Here is a 19,058-nt window from a genome sequence, read left to right as displayed (position 1 = left end):
TCATTTGTAGAGTTTGTTTAATACTTGAATTGAATTTTGAACTGAACATATGTTAATGTCCCTTCAAGTAGACTGTTTCGTGCTAACTGTGGAATAGTCGATGAACATATCTAATTAATACTTCAGGAAAGTAGGGCTTAGCATAAAACAAAAGTGTAAATAGATCATGCTCAACAACTATCCCAAAGTTAGCACAGAGAGGTCTATTGCTCTGATTTACTTTTACCTTTCATATGTTCTGGAATTCTATCGTCTGAAAAAAAAAAATTACATGCATCATAAAATAAATGGATTCTTTAATTGCAAAAGACAATCAAAAGACAAATGTCAAATATGCCAAGTGCAAAGATGGACAACAGCATGTCAAATACTTTAGGACTTATTTGTGCATTAAGATAGAAAATAAAGAGCTTCACAGTGTGCAACATCAAACAACTGAAGTGGTCAAATCCTGTACAGTTAGGGCAAGTGTGGACACAATTTTAGTTTTTGACACACTTAAGCATAGGGACTTTGTAACTGTTTATTATGGACACAACAACTGGTTTGAAAGAATTTTAAATTTTAATAGTTAAACATTTTCAAAATCTGACAAAAATTAAATAAATTGATTATCTGGGGTGTGACCCAAATTTGTACCCCTTTAACTCCTAAAACCACTTATAATATAAGCATACCCTGAAAAAAAATTCAAAACAGAAGATCAAAAGAAACACACTGACATCTGGATCATAAAAATTGAATCAACAATACACTTTTTCTATCAACTCTAAATAATAACACCTATTTATTTCCACTTTTAGTCCCTTAAATGACATGTCCCTGGGAAGAGCAAGTCAAAATTTCAAAAAGATCAAATAAATTTTATTCAAATTTTCATAAATACTTAAGTTAATGGACGCCAAAGACACTATGCAAACAGGGTCCCAATACTATTATCACTTTACAGCAGGGTGAACCTATTTATGTACATTTTGTACATTCCCCTTTTAGCAAAAAATACAACAAAAAAAGCTTTGATTGAGGCTAGTATGGACACATCATTCAAACCTGAAACAGCTTTTAATTTTGATTGCATTTAGACATTTGACAGAGGATAAGATTTGACCAGCATGGAAGTGGTCCCTTTTTGGCTCCTTATTTATGAATGGTTCCTGTCATAACCTCGAAAATCAATCCAAACCTTAATTTGGGGGTTTCCTACCTTGTGGTTCAATTTCAAAGTGATCCATTCACTTTTACTAAGTTATTGTCCAGATATAAGGCAAATGCATGTTTCAAGCCGTAACTTAGACAAAAATTAGTTGAGCTGAACAAAACGTTAACTTGATCTGTTACTCATAAAGGTAGATTCACATACCAAAAATCAGCTCGATATCTACAAGCATTTAGAAAAAAAGTGACGAAAACTTTAATTTGGGTAAATTTTTCAAATATCAAGAGCCATAACTCGGTCAAAAATCAGCGGAGCAAAATGAAAGGTAAGCTTGATCTGTAACTTATAAGGGTAGACTCACATACCAAAAATCAGCTCAGTATCTGCAAGCATTTAGAAGAAATGTGCCAAAAACTTAAATTTGGGTTAATTATTCAAAGTTCAAGTCAATAACTCGGACAAAAATTATTGAAGAGGAAAGAAACATAAACTTGGTCTGGGTTGACTCACATACCAAAGATCATCTCAATATCTGCAGGCCTTTAGAAAAAAACTTTTCTTTTCAGACTGACAGGCGGATGGACCGAGTTTTAAATCTAAAGTCCCCATCAGCTAAAGCCAGTAGGGGACTAAAAAATTGCAATAAGTGATAAATGATTGACCAAAATTTGCTGTAGCACGAAAACACAGGTTTTATTCCTTGCATCTTTGATTTTGTCAGTGCTGGAAATTTGGCTTTCTATTTTGATATAGTATTATAAGTACTTCTTGTATTTAAATTATGATTAGATTATTTAATATTTTTTCAATGAGAGGGAATTTCTCACGCTGGACTGGTCAAGCGGTTTTGCCACAAGATGAGATGAGCATGAGAAACTCCTGCGAGTTGACATATATTTAAAATAATATGTTTATCACTGATTAAGGTATTAGTCTTCCTACATGTAACCTAAATGTTTTATAAGTGCTGCAAAGTTTCCTTCTGGGACTATGTTTCAGCCAAAGGCTACGTGACATCATGTATACAGCTATACAATACTTTACAATCTCTGGCGTGAGATTGAAAATTATCATATAGCAAGATCAAAGGGATTTTAAACAAAATGTCCATAATATTGGATCTTTAACTTTCACACATTTGGTTCTAATGCTGCTAATGAGACGATATTCCTTGAAACACACCAACAGCCTACCAAAATTTGCAATATCTCTATGGTCATAGCAAATTTTGAATTTTTAAAGACATTTCAAGTAATCTTAATTTGCTTATAGACAGTCAATAAATCTTTACCAATTTTTGCTGCTAATTCAGAGATGGATCCACGTAAAGCATCGGTATCCTAAATAAAAAAAAAATGAGATAAGCAGTATTATTTAATTATAAGATTACAAACAAGAGTGTAAAATTTTCACGGAATGTTCTTCATGATTTGCTGTATCAAGCATTCAGCTTGAGTGACAAGTTTCGTGGTCAGGTAATAACACATCTCAAATAAATCAAATGAAAAATGTTCAACAGCCATCATTTCTACAATTTTTGTCCAAAAATGAATTCCTGATAGTATGTACATGGCCATGTGTTTAATATTACATCCCACAAAGTTTCATTACAATGCTGCAAATAAAATATTTCGACAGACAGATGAATTGATAGACAGGGTAAAACCTGTATGTCCATTAAAAGTTCCTTTTAATACCCCCTGCAAACTTCGATTGCAAGGGTATTAAAAGGAACTTTTCAGAGGATATGATTTTTGCTGGATAAAAGCATGGTTGAAAATGTCTTCAATAAATTGGGGATATTTCATGACTGCAAATGTAACGAAAACTCACCAAAATTCATTTGAGAAAATATTGTCGAAGTACATCATATTTGCCTGAGTTACCTCCCCTAGATTGATACAAATATTTGAATCCAGCAACACACACACACAAATTTTAACATCATGTAAATAACTTAATTTTGATAGAAAAAAAAGCCTTACTCATGACTCATAAAAGGATACCAAAACTATCACTTGAAGATAAAAGCATTGTAAGTAGTATCAGTACTGATCAATACAGAAACATGATCATTTGTTTAAATGACCCTCCAGCTTAATCACCAATCATACATACTGATGTAAGCTGTATGTGGAGATTCAGCATTAATTCACAATTACCTCCACAGATTTTAGGTGTAAGTGTTTGTAAGAATCAGGCAAAATGGGAAAAATCAGAAACATGCATGTCAAAACCCCACCAATCTGACAATGGAATATCACTCGAAGATACTTTTTTTATTTGAAAAGATCATTATTTGGACTCTGCAGCACTGCTTAAATGCACAGAAATTTTTCAACAGTATCTTAGAAAAATAGACAAGATTATCTGTTCTTAAAATGTTTATTTTTAGTGCACTTTGATGAAATTGTAACTCAATGGTCCAGCATAATATAGGAAAATCATGTCTGTTTTTCTTGATTCTGATGGTGCAAATAGTCATACAAAACTATCAAAATGATTTTTTTCATACCATGTTTCACCAACTGCCTAATTCTTACAGGGACTGATACTTAACAGCTTGAGGGGATTTGTCTCACATGATTCATTTTATTTAGAAATTGTCGATTGTGAGCAGGTTTGATACTTGTACATGCACTTAATGGCCACTACCAAAATGATCCATGTCCATACAGATATTCTAAATATCCTATCAGTCACTCAAACCTTCATCAAAATTAAAAAATCCGAATTGTTGTGTTTACAAGATATATGGATATGGTATTACAGATGGACATGATGTCAGGTTTCCATATCAATGGTTAAAAATTGCCCCTTTTCACAAATCATCATGTATACTCTCTATACATATTCTTACTTCTTCAAATTTCTGTACCCGAGATGAAAGATTCAACAGTTTCTCCCCTGCCCCACTCAGCTCCTCTTTCAGTTTCTGAATCTTTTCTGGAGTGTCAAAGCAAATCAATTCAGCATCTTTAATCAAAGCTTGAACTTTAGCGGTTATTTCTGCCAAAACAACAGTGGTTGTTCCTTCAAGGAATTTCCTTCCTAGAGAAGAAAAAAAAGAAAAATACTGAAGGCACTAGACTCCAACAAAAAATACCCATGATTCCACTTGGATTCAGGACATCAACATCATCAGATTCTGTATGATTTGATCTTTTACCTACAAGTACATCTGGAGCAGCTAGATATTTACAGCATAACTGCATGAATAAAAGAACAGTGTTCGAATATCCCCCGCGAAAAAAAAAAGTGAGGAAAATTCACTGAAATTTTCTAAGTCCAGGGCCATAACATCAATAAAAATCAATCAACCCTAAGCAAGTCGAACTTAATCTGTAACTTCTCATAATAAGACTACATACAAAATCTTAAATCAATTGGTGAAAGCATTACAAAAAAGTGCAGAAAACTAGAAATTCACTGAAAGTTTTGAAGTCCAAGGGCCATAACTACTGTAAAAACCATTCAACCATAACCAAAGTCAAACTTAAAAAGTGCGGAAAATCTGGAGGGACGAACGGACACCATTTCCAAGTCCCCTCGTGACACGTCACGGGGAACAACAATATGATACAAACAAGTGATATAAAAATTTGCAGATTTGATTGGTTCTTGTGTGACTGTGTTGTATTGTCAATAAATCTGCTTGGTTGATAGAAAAGTTGAGATGTTTCATACACTGTTTTCCAATATCAATGTCATAGTCACACAATTGCTAAAATTTCTGCCACATGGCAAATTCGAATTGCGAAGTGGCCAAATATTGAGTACAATATTTTGTAACTCATGAAACTTTAATATACCAAATATCAAAATATCAAATTTTAATTTGACATCATAAGCAACATGCCAAAGCTCATTTGTAATGATGTTGATATTAACTAACTTGAGTTAATATTCTTAAATGTTATTTTCACTCATAATGAAACCTTTCGGGTACATGTATGTCACAATCAGATGTCCATCCTTCACATATCTTCTGCTATGTGATAACTACTAACTTCAAAATTGAGATATGAACATGTTTTAGGCTTGAATGAATCAGAACATAATAGTTTTACTGTGTACATAATTCTGGAAAGATTTTGATTTCCTGAAAAAAGATATTGCAACAAATTGATCAATAAAAGGGTTTGAAAAGCTCATAATGATCTTTCATTTAAAGATTACTAATCTTATACAATGATATTTAGTAAGTATTTATTAATTTATTCTTTTTTGGCATGTGTTTTATATGAAGCTGATTTTTTCTGCTTTATTTTGAAGGTTATTTCATGAAGATACGCTGAAAAATAGATAATTCATGAGAAAAAAAACTGAGACAACTGATTCGTTATATAAATTCACTTTTAATGACTATCTTTAATGATTTGAATTAATATTGATTTATCATTTTCAGAATACTGTTATTTTCAGTTTAATTAACAAGGAAGACATATTAAACAAAGTTTTAAACCACTTTTTACGATGGTTCAAGGGATTATCAAGCTGTCTCAAGAGAAAGTTTGTTGACACCAAACCACCAAAAAATGTCCTGTCCGTAGACCTACATTATATCAAATTTGCCAGTAGTAATAATACTACTACTCATGGCAACAAATACACCAGCCTTTGGTGTAAGTATAGAGTACCAATGTGGACATCCAGATGTAGTGAATGCTTAATTTTTTTTTGTATATTCACAGAAATGTCTTGTCCATAGACACAAGAATGAATCTGATATCTTGAGTTATTCATGACTTATTGACATATACCAAGTATAAGATAATGTTAAATGTTCCTTTGTTCCATATCTTGCAATATAATAATTCAATTATCTAACCTTTATTTGTTTTCAAATAGGTTAACATGTATTTAAACTGCTAAAAATTTCATATCATGCAATTAGTGCTTCATTTCTATATTAAGGTAGAACTGAAATAAACCATTTTTGTCCTGTTTACTTTTGTGTAAGAGATATTGGCAATGAAAAATGCTCTTTTTATCAATGATGAAATATCAAAATAATGACTTCAAATTCACAATGAATAATTGTCCAGTCGGTAGACCAATATGGTAGCTTTTGTTCAAGACCTTGCAGATTTCAGTGGTAACTTATGTTCAAATAATATTTTGTCACAAATGATCAACTTGTTAAAATAAAATTTATTTTGCCACATTGTTTAAATGAAGTTAATACATAATTAAGAAATAGGGTTCTTCTTCTGCTTCATCTATTTCTGTTGATAGTTGATTTTTTTAAAGTTAAGGAGGTAGACTTAGGGTAAGGGACATAACTCTTAAAAATCATTGGAACGTTTGTATTCAGCATTTTACATCAATCTTAAATAAGCATCTAATTAACTTGGATTCATTTTATTCTGCCTCAAATGAAAAGCTTGAGAGGTTTTGTTGAAATTGAATATGACACAAACATATCACTGATTTCATGAGTTATGTCCCTTACCCTAGGTCTACCTCCTTAAATTAGAAAATGACAATATTGTTTTTCTTGTTCTATCTTTATTCAATAAACATTTGAAACATTCTTATTAAAAGATATTGATAATGCTACAAAACAAGAGGCTCCCAGGAGCCGGAATCCCCCACCTGGTTGAATTTTGCCTTTCAAAGGCAATAAATTTAACAAGAAGTTGTTCAACAATTTTGACTCAAGAAGTCTTTGGTAGAGCTTATCATAAGGATCATTTCAACAATTGAAAGTTACTTTTAATCTATCATAGTTTTCAAGACATTAACTGAAAACTGTTAAAAAAAAAACCATTTTTCCCCTTTCAAAGGCAGTAACTCTTGTAAGAAGTCATCTGACAACTTTCATCCCTGAAGACTTTTGTAGTCCTAATAATAAGATTATTTCAGCTATTGAAAGAACTTGCCTGAACTTAACAGTCTTGGAGATATATGCGAAAACACAGCCATGTTCTATTTTTAGTAATGGCAGCCATGATTTTTAACAAATCAAAAATCAGGATACCCCAAGAAACATTCATACCAAGTTTGGTTTCAATAGGTTAAGTAGTATCAGAGGAGAAGATTTTAGCAAAGGAAATAACATTAAAAATAGCAAAAATCGTTGAAAAAGGGCAAAATCACCAACATGGCTTAACGGATTAAAACCAAAATTTATCAAGAAATAGATCTCATCATGCTTAACACTTTTAGCTTGTCAGAATTTAACTAAACCTAACGATTTTGGAAATATATGCAAAAATCTGCTGTCTGACCCCTATGTTCTATTTTTAGTAACAGTGGTCATGTTTTTCAATGAATCAAACATCCCCATATTTTTATGTAGGATACCCCAAGGAACATTCAATTCAAGTTTAGTTTCAATTGGTCCAGTAGTGTCAGAGGAGAAGATTTTAGAAACATATAACATTAAAAATAGCAAAAATTGTTGAAAAAGGGGAATAACTCTAACATGGCTAAACAGATTAAAACCAAACTTTGACCCAGTGATAGATCTTATCACGCTGAACACTTTAACCCTGTCAGAATTTAGCAAAACCTACAATTTTGGAGATATATGTGGAAAACAACTGTCTGACCCCTATGTTCTATTTTTAGTAACAGCGGCCATGTTTTTCAACAAATCAAAAATCCTCACATTAGTTCTATGCAGGATACCCCAAGGAACATTTATACCAAGTTTGGTTCTAATCAGTCAAGTAGTTTCAGAGGAGAAGAGTTTTGTATAATTGTTAACAACAACGACGGATGCCAAGTGATGGCAACAGCTCACAAGGCCTTTGGCTAGGTGAGCTAAAAACAACATTGATTTTTCGCCTTCCAAGGGCAATTTTTTAACACTTAACAAGTATTTGCCCAATATATGCAGCCTTATAGGATTTTTTTCTTTAAAAAATATTTTACCATTCTGATTCCATCTTTCAATTTCTACCAAAACACTATTTTCCTCCTCAGTTGAGAGTCCTAGATTCTTGACAAGCTCTTCCATAAGATATAAACTATCATTGTATTTGCTGTCATCCCACTCTTTATGGTTACAATGAGCCCAGGAGTTCCGTATATCTGACCGGATCTACAATATACAATGTAATTTGCTATTTGGTATCATACAAGGTATATAAGCTTGGATTATGCCACAATATAAACCACACCCAACCTTTACTATGGGTATATTTAAAAATATCAATACTTGTATTTAATCTAGACAGAGTGATGCCCTCGCACACCATAGCCACATGAACAAAATTGTTTGACCCTAATACTCTAAAGTAGACCTACTCCAGAAACAATTTGTAGTGTCTGATACATAGATGATGCCCACGAATGTGGCCACATGCAACATATGCAAAATACATGTATATCTATTGGCACATATGCAATACTTACAATAAACTAAAAAACCTGTGACCAATGTTCAATAAATTGATACACCCCATTCCCTCATTTGATAACATTACATCTTTTGGCCTCACTCAAGCTTACAACAGTTCAGAGTTTGGGTCGTGATTAAATGTTTGACAAAGAATATGATTCCAACACAGCATGAAACCGCTAAAAAAACTTACAATTTCCATTTTACCATTTCTTAAATTAAAAAAAGTTATAGGATAACCATAATTTCATTTATGTAAGACTACATGGGACAAATCTTTGATATCATGATCATATCAGTTATCATCTTAAAGTGTTAATAATACAATTGAATAAGCAAATTTATTGAACTGTCCATTTCCTTTCTGAATATTCTTCAGGTATTGACATAAAAAACTTTGAAAAACAAGAGGCTCCCAGTAGCCTGAAACACTCACCTGGTTAAAGTTGGTCTTTCAAGGGCAATAAAGGAGCAAATTCACTAACTCTTGTTTCAGGCCTACTTATTTCATGAAGATTCAACTTACTATTTGAAATTTTCTAATTGCCTTTTTTAAAACTAAAATATTATCTGACTACTAATATACAGAAAATACAAGCTATTGGGTCATAATTTAGTCACAAGAAGGGTACAAAACACTACTTCCACAAAGTTTTCAAGGAATTTTCACAAAAATGAGAGGATTAGCGGTATATTTTTTAATCCAAAAATATAGAGCGCAAGCTATGAACAACACAATCTTTTGTCAGAAGTTGTGATAGTATAGAAGGCTATTTTTGTATAAATATCAAAGAGCTCGACAAATGCGCTCTATATTTTCGACATATAAAATGTCTCAATAAATAAGCTGTTTTAACACAATGCGACCTTATTTTTCTGATTTTGCTTTATTTTCATCTACAATTTTAGTGAAACACAGGCATTAACAACCATGAAACTTTGTTTTTTAACGAAGGCATATATTCAAATAGTAAATTATACAATTATCAAATTTATTTGACACACATTAGTTTTTGGGGCTGATTTTGACATTTTCTGAACATACTCTTCTAACATTAGGCGTTGTCAACGATTTTGCAGTAGATTAATCATTAGGATCATTTCCTATGCGAGCTAATTAAAGGTGCACAATGGCATCATGTAATAAAGAATCTGTGAAAAGTTTAATCAAAATCCATTCAACAGTTCAAAGGAGTTGTTGATTAGAAGGGAGTCCCCCTTGGTCAACAAACAAAATATTTTGCATGAACAGGAAACCCAAAAAGTCATTCAGATTGAAAAATAAAACAAAGTAGGTTTATTGATTGACTGTTGGGGTTTAATGCCACAGCAGCAATATTTCAGCTATATTCAGGCAATGAACATGAAATGGATGATAAAATGAACATGAAATGATGAGGAAAAGAAAAAATGGATGGGACACAAGGATAATAGGGTCATCAAAATTTGATTGCCACTAAAAAATAGGGGATGGGTAGGGCCGGCAATATAGCCTCCTGTGCTGGAGCGCATAGGTTCCTACTTCTATCGAATACCACAGCAGGGTTCTTTGACGTGGGAGGAACGTGGCATCTTTCCCAACACAGTGCATCACTATGCCTATGGTTTGCGATCAGGTTTTTCGTATTATAGCCAGACAACCCCAGCATGTAACATGCCAGGGGTACCCCATTACACCTGGGGCACACAACCCAGTTGCTCTGTGGGAGGAGCACCTAGCCCGGCTAGGTTTCTAAGCACTATTTAGTTGCCTTTTTACGACAAACTTAGCGCTGCTGCAGGCCTATTCTTTTGACACCAGGACCTGCACAGGGCAAACAAAGTAGGAGGTGCACAATAGAATCACGCCATAAAGGATCTGTGAATGTTTCATCAAATATCATTCAGTGGTTTTAAAGTGGAGTTATGAATTAGAACTGGGGCCGGATGTACAGTGAGATAATGAATGGAGACCATGATAACTGTAGTATTTAACAACTGGCTATTCAAGCAGAGGGGTACACCTAATGTGACACAGTGTTTTCACTATTAATTTTTTGAAAAGAAGAAAAAAAATTAGGAATAAGTAGAAAAGAAACCAAGGGAAATCAGAATCAGAGTGGACAGAAAATTACAGCAATAGCTGATTTTCGCCAGCTTTTGGCTCATAATAAAAACCCTGTGGCAATTCAGACAATGTTGTCAATAACTTTACACTTTATACAAACCTTTTCAGCATGTGGTATTGCACTTCCGGGACATATGCCTGCTTTTATGATAATGCCAAGTAAGGCTGATAAGTCGCAGCTTTCATCAAATGCTTCATAATTGGCAAAGTTGGTCTGTAGAAACAGTTTTGACAAGTCAATTGGGTTCTTAACATGGTAGTCATATTTAGCTTGCTGTCTCAATCCCAAGGTTTTGTTGTTATTGATGGCTTCATAGTTCAAAAATGTTAACTGATAGCTTTTCATCTGATCTGGATACGCCTGTACATCAATACTTTTGTTTGTTTTCAGATTCTGCCAAAGCTGGTCAAACTTAGGAGTGACATATTTCCTTAAAGCAGGAGAAATAACTGTGTGTAGCCCAATTCCAACAAGCAGCCATCTTTTGTTGTTATCCTCTAAATCACAGAAACTTTCTGTAATTAAATCATAGTAAATTTAATACACTCACAATCAAACAAATTTATATAATAATGCATTCTGACCTGGTTCTACAAAACTTTGAAATTACTATTGAGATCAAAGAAAATTCATTATTTTCATGGAAATATTCCATTCAAATTTTATCAAAATCCCTTGAGCAGTTAAGAGGAGTTGTGCTTACCAGATTTTAACATGTAAAACCCTTAAGTTAGATATCTTTGGAATCTACTGACAGTAACTATAGGAATTTCCCATTAAACCTTTTGCCATTTCTTAATACCTGTGCAAAATGGTCAGCTAGCATAACAAGAGGCTCCTAGGTGAGCACCTGGTTGATTTTTTTCTTCGAAAGGCAATAAATTTAACAAGAAGTTGTCCAATAATTATGGAAGATTTTGATAGGACTTATCATAAGGATCATTTCTATCATAGTTTTCAAGATTTTGGCTGAAAACTGTTAATTTTCTCCTTTCAAGGCCAACAACTCTAACAAAAAGTCGTCTGACAACATCTAGGCCTAAAGACTTTTGTTGTTATAATAATAAGGATCATTACAGGTATTGAAAGAATTTGAAACGGTTTTGGAGATATATGCAAAAAACTACTGTCTGACCCCTATGTTCTATTTTTAGTAACGGCGGCCATGTTTTTTGACGAATCAAAAATCCCCACATCAGTTCTATGCAGGGTACCCCAAGGAACATTCATACCAAGTTTGGTTCTAATTAATCAAGTAGTTTCAGAGGAGAAGAGTTTTGTATAATTGTTGACGATGGACAATGATGACAACGAACGCCAAGTGATGGCAATAGCTCACTTGGCTTTTGGCCAGGTGAGCTAAAAAAAGAGATTAGAATGAGTTCCTTTACATTCCCTTAATGAAAATATAGCTCTTTGGCGAACATTTGCCGCAAATATATGGCAACTGTACCGTAACTTGTAGCAAGTATTCATTGCGAGTTTGCTGCAAACAATTTACCATGCAAATGAAGTTTGCCACAAACTTGCAGCAAACCCTCCATAGCCTAATATAGAAAGCTGCTTACAGCAAACATTTCTGTTTGGTAAGGGTTTTTTGTCATGTAGTGTTCAGTCAACAGATACATATTAGAATCAAGTAGATAGTTAAGGTGAAGACAATCTCAAGAATATCAATATCACTTGAACATTTACAACATGTAAACAACTTAAAAACACACCAAAATAAACACTGCCACCTGTTGGGGAGGTATAATCTGCTTTTTATAAAAATAGAGAGTAATTGAGGAAAACTATGACTCGTTGAACAAATCAGTTTTTACGGTGCAGATGGATACACCGTAACGATCCATAAGTTAATGATGGCGACCATAAAAATTCTGTAGTAATGACTTCAATCTTATAGCAACATAACCCTGTTCCAGAAGCCTAATTATAAGAAGTGTAGCGCAATACAAATGTCTGCGTAGTAACGGCAAGCTCTGGCAATACATGTATATACAACTGTATTTATTTTCCGTAAAGATGAGGATAAATGCTTCAAATTAATATGATAAATGTAATTATTCACAACAGATTTTACTTCAACAACTTTGTAACTGTATAAGATGATGTTGGACCAGACAGTATAATTTGAAGGTATATTTATTTCATTAAATAATTCAAATCTGTATGCATAACACAATTCCCACTGAAAAGGAAAATCCTTTGATTGATTGAAAACACCATTTACCATTTTTAGCTCCCCTGGATTGAAGGTTACAGTGAGCTTATGCAATGATTTTGCGTCCGTCGTCCGTAAATAAGAACCTTTACAAAAGATCAACTTTTGGTTATGTTTGATTAAATGAGATGGTCATTTAAGCCTCTGATTGGCCATTATTTATAGATCAACACCTCTGATTGGCCAATATTTATAGATCAACACCTCTGATTGGCCAATATTTATAGATCAACACCTCTGAGGGTAACAAGTTTGTCTGTTTGTCTCCTGAAAATAGACACAAATTTTTTGTAGTTACTGGATGTCTCTTGTTATCTGGAGCCAGATGCTGTAGTTTACATTCAACAGACCATTCTCTCAAGGAGAAGTCATTGAAATGCTACAAAAATAGCAAGCTAATCAACAAACTAATTTCAATAAAACTGAGCTCCAGTCCCTTATTTTGAATATTCATGCAGTAGCACAGAGAAATGAGAAAAATAGAATTGACTTTGACAACAATAGAGGATTGGATGAAACTGATTACATGAATTTGACAGGAATTTCAAAATCTGTCAAACCGTATGCTTTCAACCTCTTTAACATAGAAAAGAGTGGTGTTTGAAGAGCAATGTCAACCACTCATAAGGAACTAACTCTGAATTTCACCCCTAAATATTTAGGATTTCAACATATCTCCATGGAAAATGTAATAGAAAATAATACAAGACCTCTAGCACAAGAACTTTTAGGGGATCTTGTTAATAGGCCTGCAATACTGGTTGTAGATGGCATCTATATTTTCATTCAAAAAAGCAACAACTTTAGATTTCAAAGAAGATCATACAGTTTACACAAAAATCTGCCTCTAATGTTAAGCTCATGATGATAGTGACAATAACTGGATATGTAGTATCTGTGCTTGGCCCATTCCATGTACATTCAAAAAACAATGATGCAAGCATCCTCAAACCCAATTTCCAGACAAACATGGAAAATATACAAGGCTGGCTACAAGATGATGACATTCTGATTGTTGATAGAGGCTTTTGAGATTCCATCAGTTTTTTTTAGAAGACCTTGGAATTAAATCCAAGATGCCATCATTTCTACCAAAAGGACAGAAACAACATTCTACAGAAGAGATGAGATTTTTGGATTACTACGCAATAATTGGGTCGTATATGATTCATTCTAATGCAAGAAGGGATAATCAAAGTACTTAGGTACTGAATCAATTTATATTGATCTTTCTTAGTGTCATTTTTTTTTATAATTCATACTGTGAATTAAATTCTTGGACTCTCTCTTGCTGAAACATCACAAAAAGTCACAAAATGAATATCAATTTGCCATTCACAAAATTTAAATTTAGTGCCAAAAACTCATTAAGATTTAACTCCTGCCCAGAATAGTTTCCCATACTCATTAAATCTAGTCATATTTTGGCTATTCACCCTTTCCAATTTATTATCTTATTAGTATTGATAATATATATAACAGTTATTTAGTTCTTTTGAAGTTATACAGGGTATACATATAGTTTTATGGTCAATGAAGATTTTGAAGGTCTGCTGAGGGTTAGACTCCAGAGTCCGCACACATCATCAAAGTCACATCTACTTTGGATTGAATATGACAGCACAATCACTGGTTGGTATTGTCAGTGTAGGGCTGGTGCCAGAGTATTAGGAGCGTGTGCTCATATATCATCAGGTCTTTGGTTTTTAAGATATGCTTGACATGAAGGGGACATCAAATGTATAAAAAAATTGGTCTAACTTTCTTGAAGATGCTGCTTTTGTACCAGAGTTGGTAGATGACTCAGAAAGTGAAGAAAGTGCAACAGAAGAATGAAAAACTAAGAGATGTTTAAATTGTATTTCACAACAATTTTGTAAATGTAATAAATGTAATGAAAGTTTAACTATATTTGTGTATGATGCTATTGATGGCGATCTTGGTGTAAATAGTACTGGTGTTTAAGGGTGGTTGCTGCTTAATGGTTTCAAAATAATAAGCATCATATACAATTACTATAATTTGATGGTAAACTTGATATGGAAATTAAAAAATTAAATGAAATTGAAAGATTCATACAATGGTTTTTTGAGACAAAAGCTGTTTTAACTAGAAAATATTTTTTGTGGATTCTTCACAAATATGGGATGTACATGTATAATAAGTATGGCTAAAAGCCAGAAAATAGAGAGAATTAAAGTGTATTTATACTTGGAAACAGTTTTAAAGTTCAGTCTGAATGCATTTTTACCACTTTCTCATAGGGTTAGTTATATAAATCTGTTATCTTAAATTCGAAGAGATCTTTTTTCGTTGTACTTTCACATGTTTTTACCAAAAAATGTCTAAAATATTAATACTTGCCTATTTTTAAAATTCAAAGTGCCTTATCCTATGACATTCTAACCCTTTGAAATTTTTTTTTATTATTCCAATTTTCATGAATTCATCTAATGACTTATTCATCCTTTACACCAATCATTTTAACTTACATTAATCATTATTCAAAACTCCAAGAAATCCTCATTTTTTTTTGTTGCATATTCCATGATATCACCAAGAAATGTCATTAACACTGACTTCTGTGTACATGCATATTCAGAAATGTAAAGTGCATTATCTAATGACTCATTCATCTTTTATTTCAATCAATCTAAAGTTTATATATTCCTTATTCAAATTCCTGGATATCCCTTTTTTGCTGTATTTTCCATGTTATACTAAAGAATTGACTCTAAAGCATTAATTTTTGTGTTTATTGATTTTTTGAAAATTCCTAGAAATCACAAGTTTTCTGTTTTTTTTCATGTTTTTACCCAAAAATAGATCTCATAATGCTCTTTACAGTATTTTGTCTTAGCTCAAAGTATGACTAACATCATTTCTTAACATTTCATTAATTATTATGTTCGTACAATGGAAAATGAATTATTTATTAAAAAAAAATCAGAAATCCTTGTTTTTTGTTGTTTTTTGCTAGTTTTGGCCCAAAAATGAAAAAAAAAATACTTTGAATGATAAAATATGGTTATTTATGGTAATAAACAAGTTGCAACAAAGAGAAAACCATAAAATCATTTACTTCTAAAATTGAACAAAAAATGGCCCTTAATGACCCGTTTCCTTTTGTCTTTCAATTGCAATAAATTTAACAAAAAGTTGTCTAACAATTTTGACTCAAGAAGACTTTGATAGGACTTATCATAAGGACCATTACATGGCTTAACAGATCAAACAGATAGATCCATGTTTTTTTGACATATTAAAAATCTACACACAACTTTTGACCAAGATATCCCATGGAACATTCCTACAAAGTTTGGTTCCACTGGGTCAAGAAGTGTCAGATGAGAAAATTTTGAAAGAAATAACATTAAAAGTAGCAAAAAAAACCCTGACCAAGGGCAATAACTCCTAAATGGCTTGACAGATTAAAAAGAACATTTCACCAAAGATACACTAAACAGAACCCCTTTTGGACTTTAAAGTAAGGTCAGTTTAGACAGGTGTCTGCCGACACAAATAATCAAACTGGTCGTAACAGTGCCTTGGCAGTGCAGTTTTTATTCAGTAGTATAGTCTTTTTCAAAATTAATTCCTACTTTCCATTTCTCAACAAACTGTAACTTTTCTGTGTAGCCAGGACAACAAGAAATTATAAACAGTTAAGTGGCATTCTTTTGGGTTAATATTTAATATTTACTTTACAAATTTACATTTTAAGTCCTCAAAGGTCAAGGTTGGCCTTCATTTCAGACTGCTAAGATTTAAAACTTTTTGGCATGTTTACCAAAAACTGCTGTGGATGGCACTCTTCGCTAGTTTTTTCTTAAATTTAGTGATTGATTCTTGTATGTGATGTAATTTGAGCTGATCTAATGTAAAAAGATTGGAATACTTCTTACAAGCAAAGGGAGTAGGTCATATAAAATTGTTACATAATTCTCAACAAATTATAATTGACCTTTTACCCTATTTTTTTAAGACGTGACTACTACCGATCCATACTACATTGATATTTTGTTAGAACTTGAAATAAGCTTTCAATCAATATAAAATTTAGCCATATTATATGCCGTCGCATTAAATTCTGAAAAACTGATAGCCTACTATGACATTACCTTTTAGTTTAGAAACTTTGGTTTCAATTTCACCAAGTTGCTGATGAAATTCTGATGGTGATGGATGTTTTTCTTCAGCGATTCCTGCCATTTTTTGCAGTCCTTATAAGTACATGTACATAAATACCTCTTTTATGAAGTGACCAGAAAAAGATCTCATGTCAGCTTTGCACACCAAACTTTCTGACTGAAAAATTAACAAAACTATTCTGATTAAAATAATGATTTGATTGATTGTTGGGGTTTAACATCCGAGCAGCAATATTTCAGCTATATTCAGACGACTGATTAAAATAAAAATAGGCAAATAAATAGTATGCTACAACAATATTCCAACATATGACCATTTACACAGAAATATTAATTAAAGGCAAGTTACAGAACCGATGACATAGAAAGCTAAAAAGGGGAGACACGGTTCAAGTCATCATGCTCAAGCCATAACCCCCCCCCCAAAAAAAAAAAAACAAACAAAATTAATCATTCCTTCTAACATAAGCTAAGACATCTGCAACAGAAAATTTCCCAATACCCCACATGTAAAAATTCTAAATTGCTTGGAAAACAGGAAGTAGGTGGCCTAATATCTGGAAATGGGAAACATGGTACAAGTCATCATGCTTTTAAGCCATATTGAAAAAAATATCATTCTGAGCTGAGAAATCTGTGATGGAAAATGTTTCAATATCTTCATGTTAAAGTTCTAATTTGCTATCTTCCAAAGGTTCATGAAAATGGGTGCAGCCCCAGACTGTTGTGTTGTTATACATGTAGTTTGCACAAATGCAAAATCGCCTTTTAGGGATAAAAATAAGCAGTCGCCCACTAAACCACCTCTACTAGATTTTGAGCTTGACTACCAAACTTTTAGGTAAAATTTAATTGAACAAATGGAAAACATTAAACAACAAGAGGCTCATAGGAGCCTGAATCGCTCATCTGGCTAAATGTTTGCCTTTCAAAGGCAACAACTCTAACAAAAAGTTGTATGACAATTTTGACTCCACGAAGACTTTGGTAGGACTTATCATGAGGATCATTTCATCAACCGACAGTTTCATTCTATCCATTATGATTTTCAAGATATTGACTAAGAACTGCAAAAAACATAATTTTTTGCCTTTCAAGGGCAATAACTCTTATATGGAGTCGTCTGACAACTTTGATCCCTGAAGACTTTTGTAGGCCTTATAATAAGTATATTTCAGCAATTGAAAGATATTGGCCAAACCGAACACTTTTGGAGATACATATATGTTTACGTTACAGACCACCAATTCAACCAATGAGCATTTGGAACGTACACAAAAATAGTCCTAGACCTACGCAGAAATTACATGTATCCCCTGTTCCTCATAGTGCTGTGAAAAAAGTTCTCATTTTACTTTAAAAATTTAAACAGTTCCTGAAAGTAAAAACATTTCTGTACATTTTATAGATGCATTTTGCTTCTTGTGTTATTTATAGAACGTTCACTACCGGTGACCAGTAGTACACTGCAAGTCTGCTAACCCAACATGCCATTCTGAAGATTGTGAGCTGACATATGTAGAATCATGCTGATATATAGTCCTCTGCAGGTTTAAGTTAAAGTAAAGTCCAGAGAATTCGAGGCCATTGAATACTGTGAAATTAGCATAGAAGCCTATGGGAAGTGGAATTGGTGATTTCTAGCCTCAAGCTGAAGCCATGGCAAAATGAAAAGTTTCTTGGAATAGCTTTAAACTATTTTTTGAAAATCTTATAAACTTTTAAGTTATAGGTCCAAATTATGGAAAATAGTTCTTTTTGGCTGATTTTTATGTTCTATCTTGTAAAAAGTGTAGAAAATTTAGTAAATATATCAAATATTGAACTTTGAAGGCTATATTTACCTAAATACATGTATAATGGTAATCAGCATTTGAAATCAAGTTCTGTGTAGATTTGGTTAAAAATGAGAAAAAACTCACTTCTATTACTTCTGTTAAGGCCATATCAGCATTTCCCTATGGCAACATGGAAATTCCAATTTTGAGTACTTTTTTTTGCTTTAGGTGCCCTTTACTGGTCATGTTTTAATGTGAAAACACTGTATTTACAAATTTAAAGCCAAAGA

The 19,058-nt window shown here is 32.8% G+C and overlaps 1 protein-coding gene and 1 pseudogene across 5 annotated transcripts in view; one reads left to right on the top strand and one right to left on the bottom strand.

Annotated features, from left to right (window-relative positions):
* The window catches only part of LOC148613232 (uncharacterized), a 28,346-nt gene that overhangs the window by 3,543 nt on the left and 5,745 nt on the right, over positions 1 to 19,058 (bottom strand). For 4 of the 5 annotated variants that reach the window (XM_088586456.1, XM_088586460.1, XM_088586458.1 and 1 more), the window contains exons 2-7: positions 16,961 to 17,147; positions 10,715 to 11,130; positions 8,039 to 8,207; positions 4,017 to 4,207; positions 2,448 to 2,496; positions 227 to 253 (exon numbers count right to left, since the gene is read on the bottom strand). In XM_088586456.1, the coding sequence (XP_088442582.1) occupies positions 227 to 253; positions 2,448 to 2,496; positions 4,017 to 4,207; positions 8,039 to 8,207; positions 10,715 to 11,130; positions 16,961 to 17,051 (943 nt within the window). In that variant the 5' untranslated portion in view covers positions 17,052 to 17,147. The remainder of the gene's footprint in view (positions 1 to 226; positions 254 to 2,447; positions 2,497 to 4,016; positions 4,208 to 8,038; positions 8,208 to 10,714; positions 11,131 to 16,960; positions 17,148 to 19,058) is intronic. The other variant, XM_088586461.1, reaches the window with a different exon arrangement.
* LOC148613233 (uncharacterized) lies at positions 12,724 to 14,675 on the top strand (annotated as a pseudogene).

Source organism: Perna viridis, chromosome 6, assembly GCF_037379345.1.
Source record: "Perna viridis isolate PV_CMFRI_1.1 ecotype Kerala chromosome 6, ASM3737934v1, whole genome shotgun sequence".
Lineage (NCBI taxonomy): Eukaryota > Metazoa > Mollusca > Bivalvia > Mytilida > Mytilidae > Perna > Perna viridis.
The sequence above is the reverse complement of the archived record's forward strand: the minus strand, read 5'-3'. Positions and strand labels throughout refer to the sequence as shown.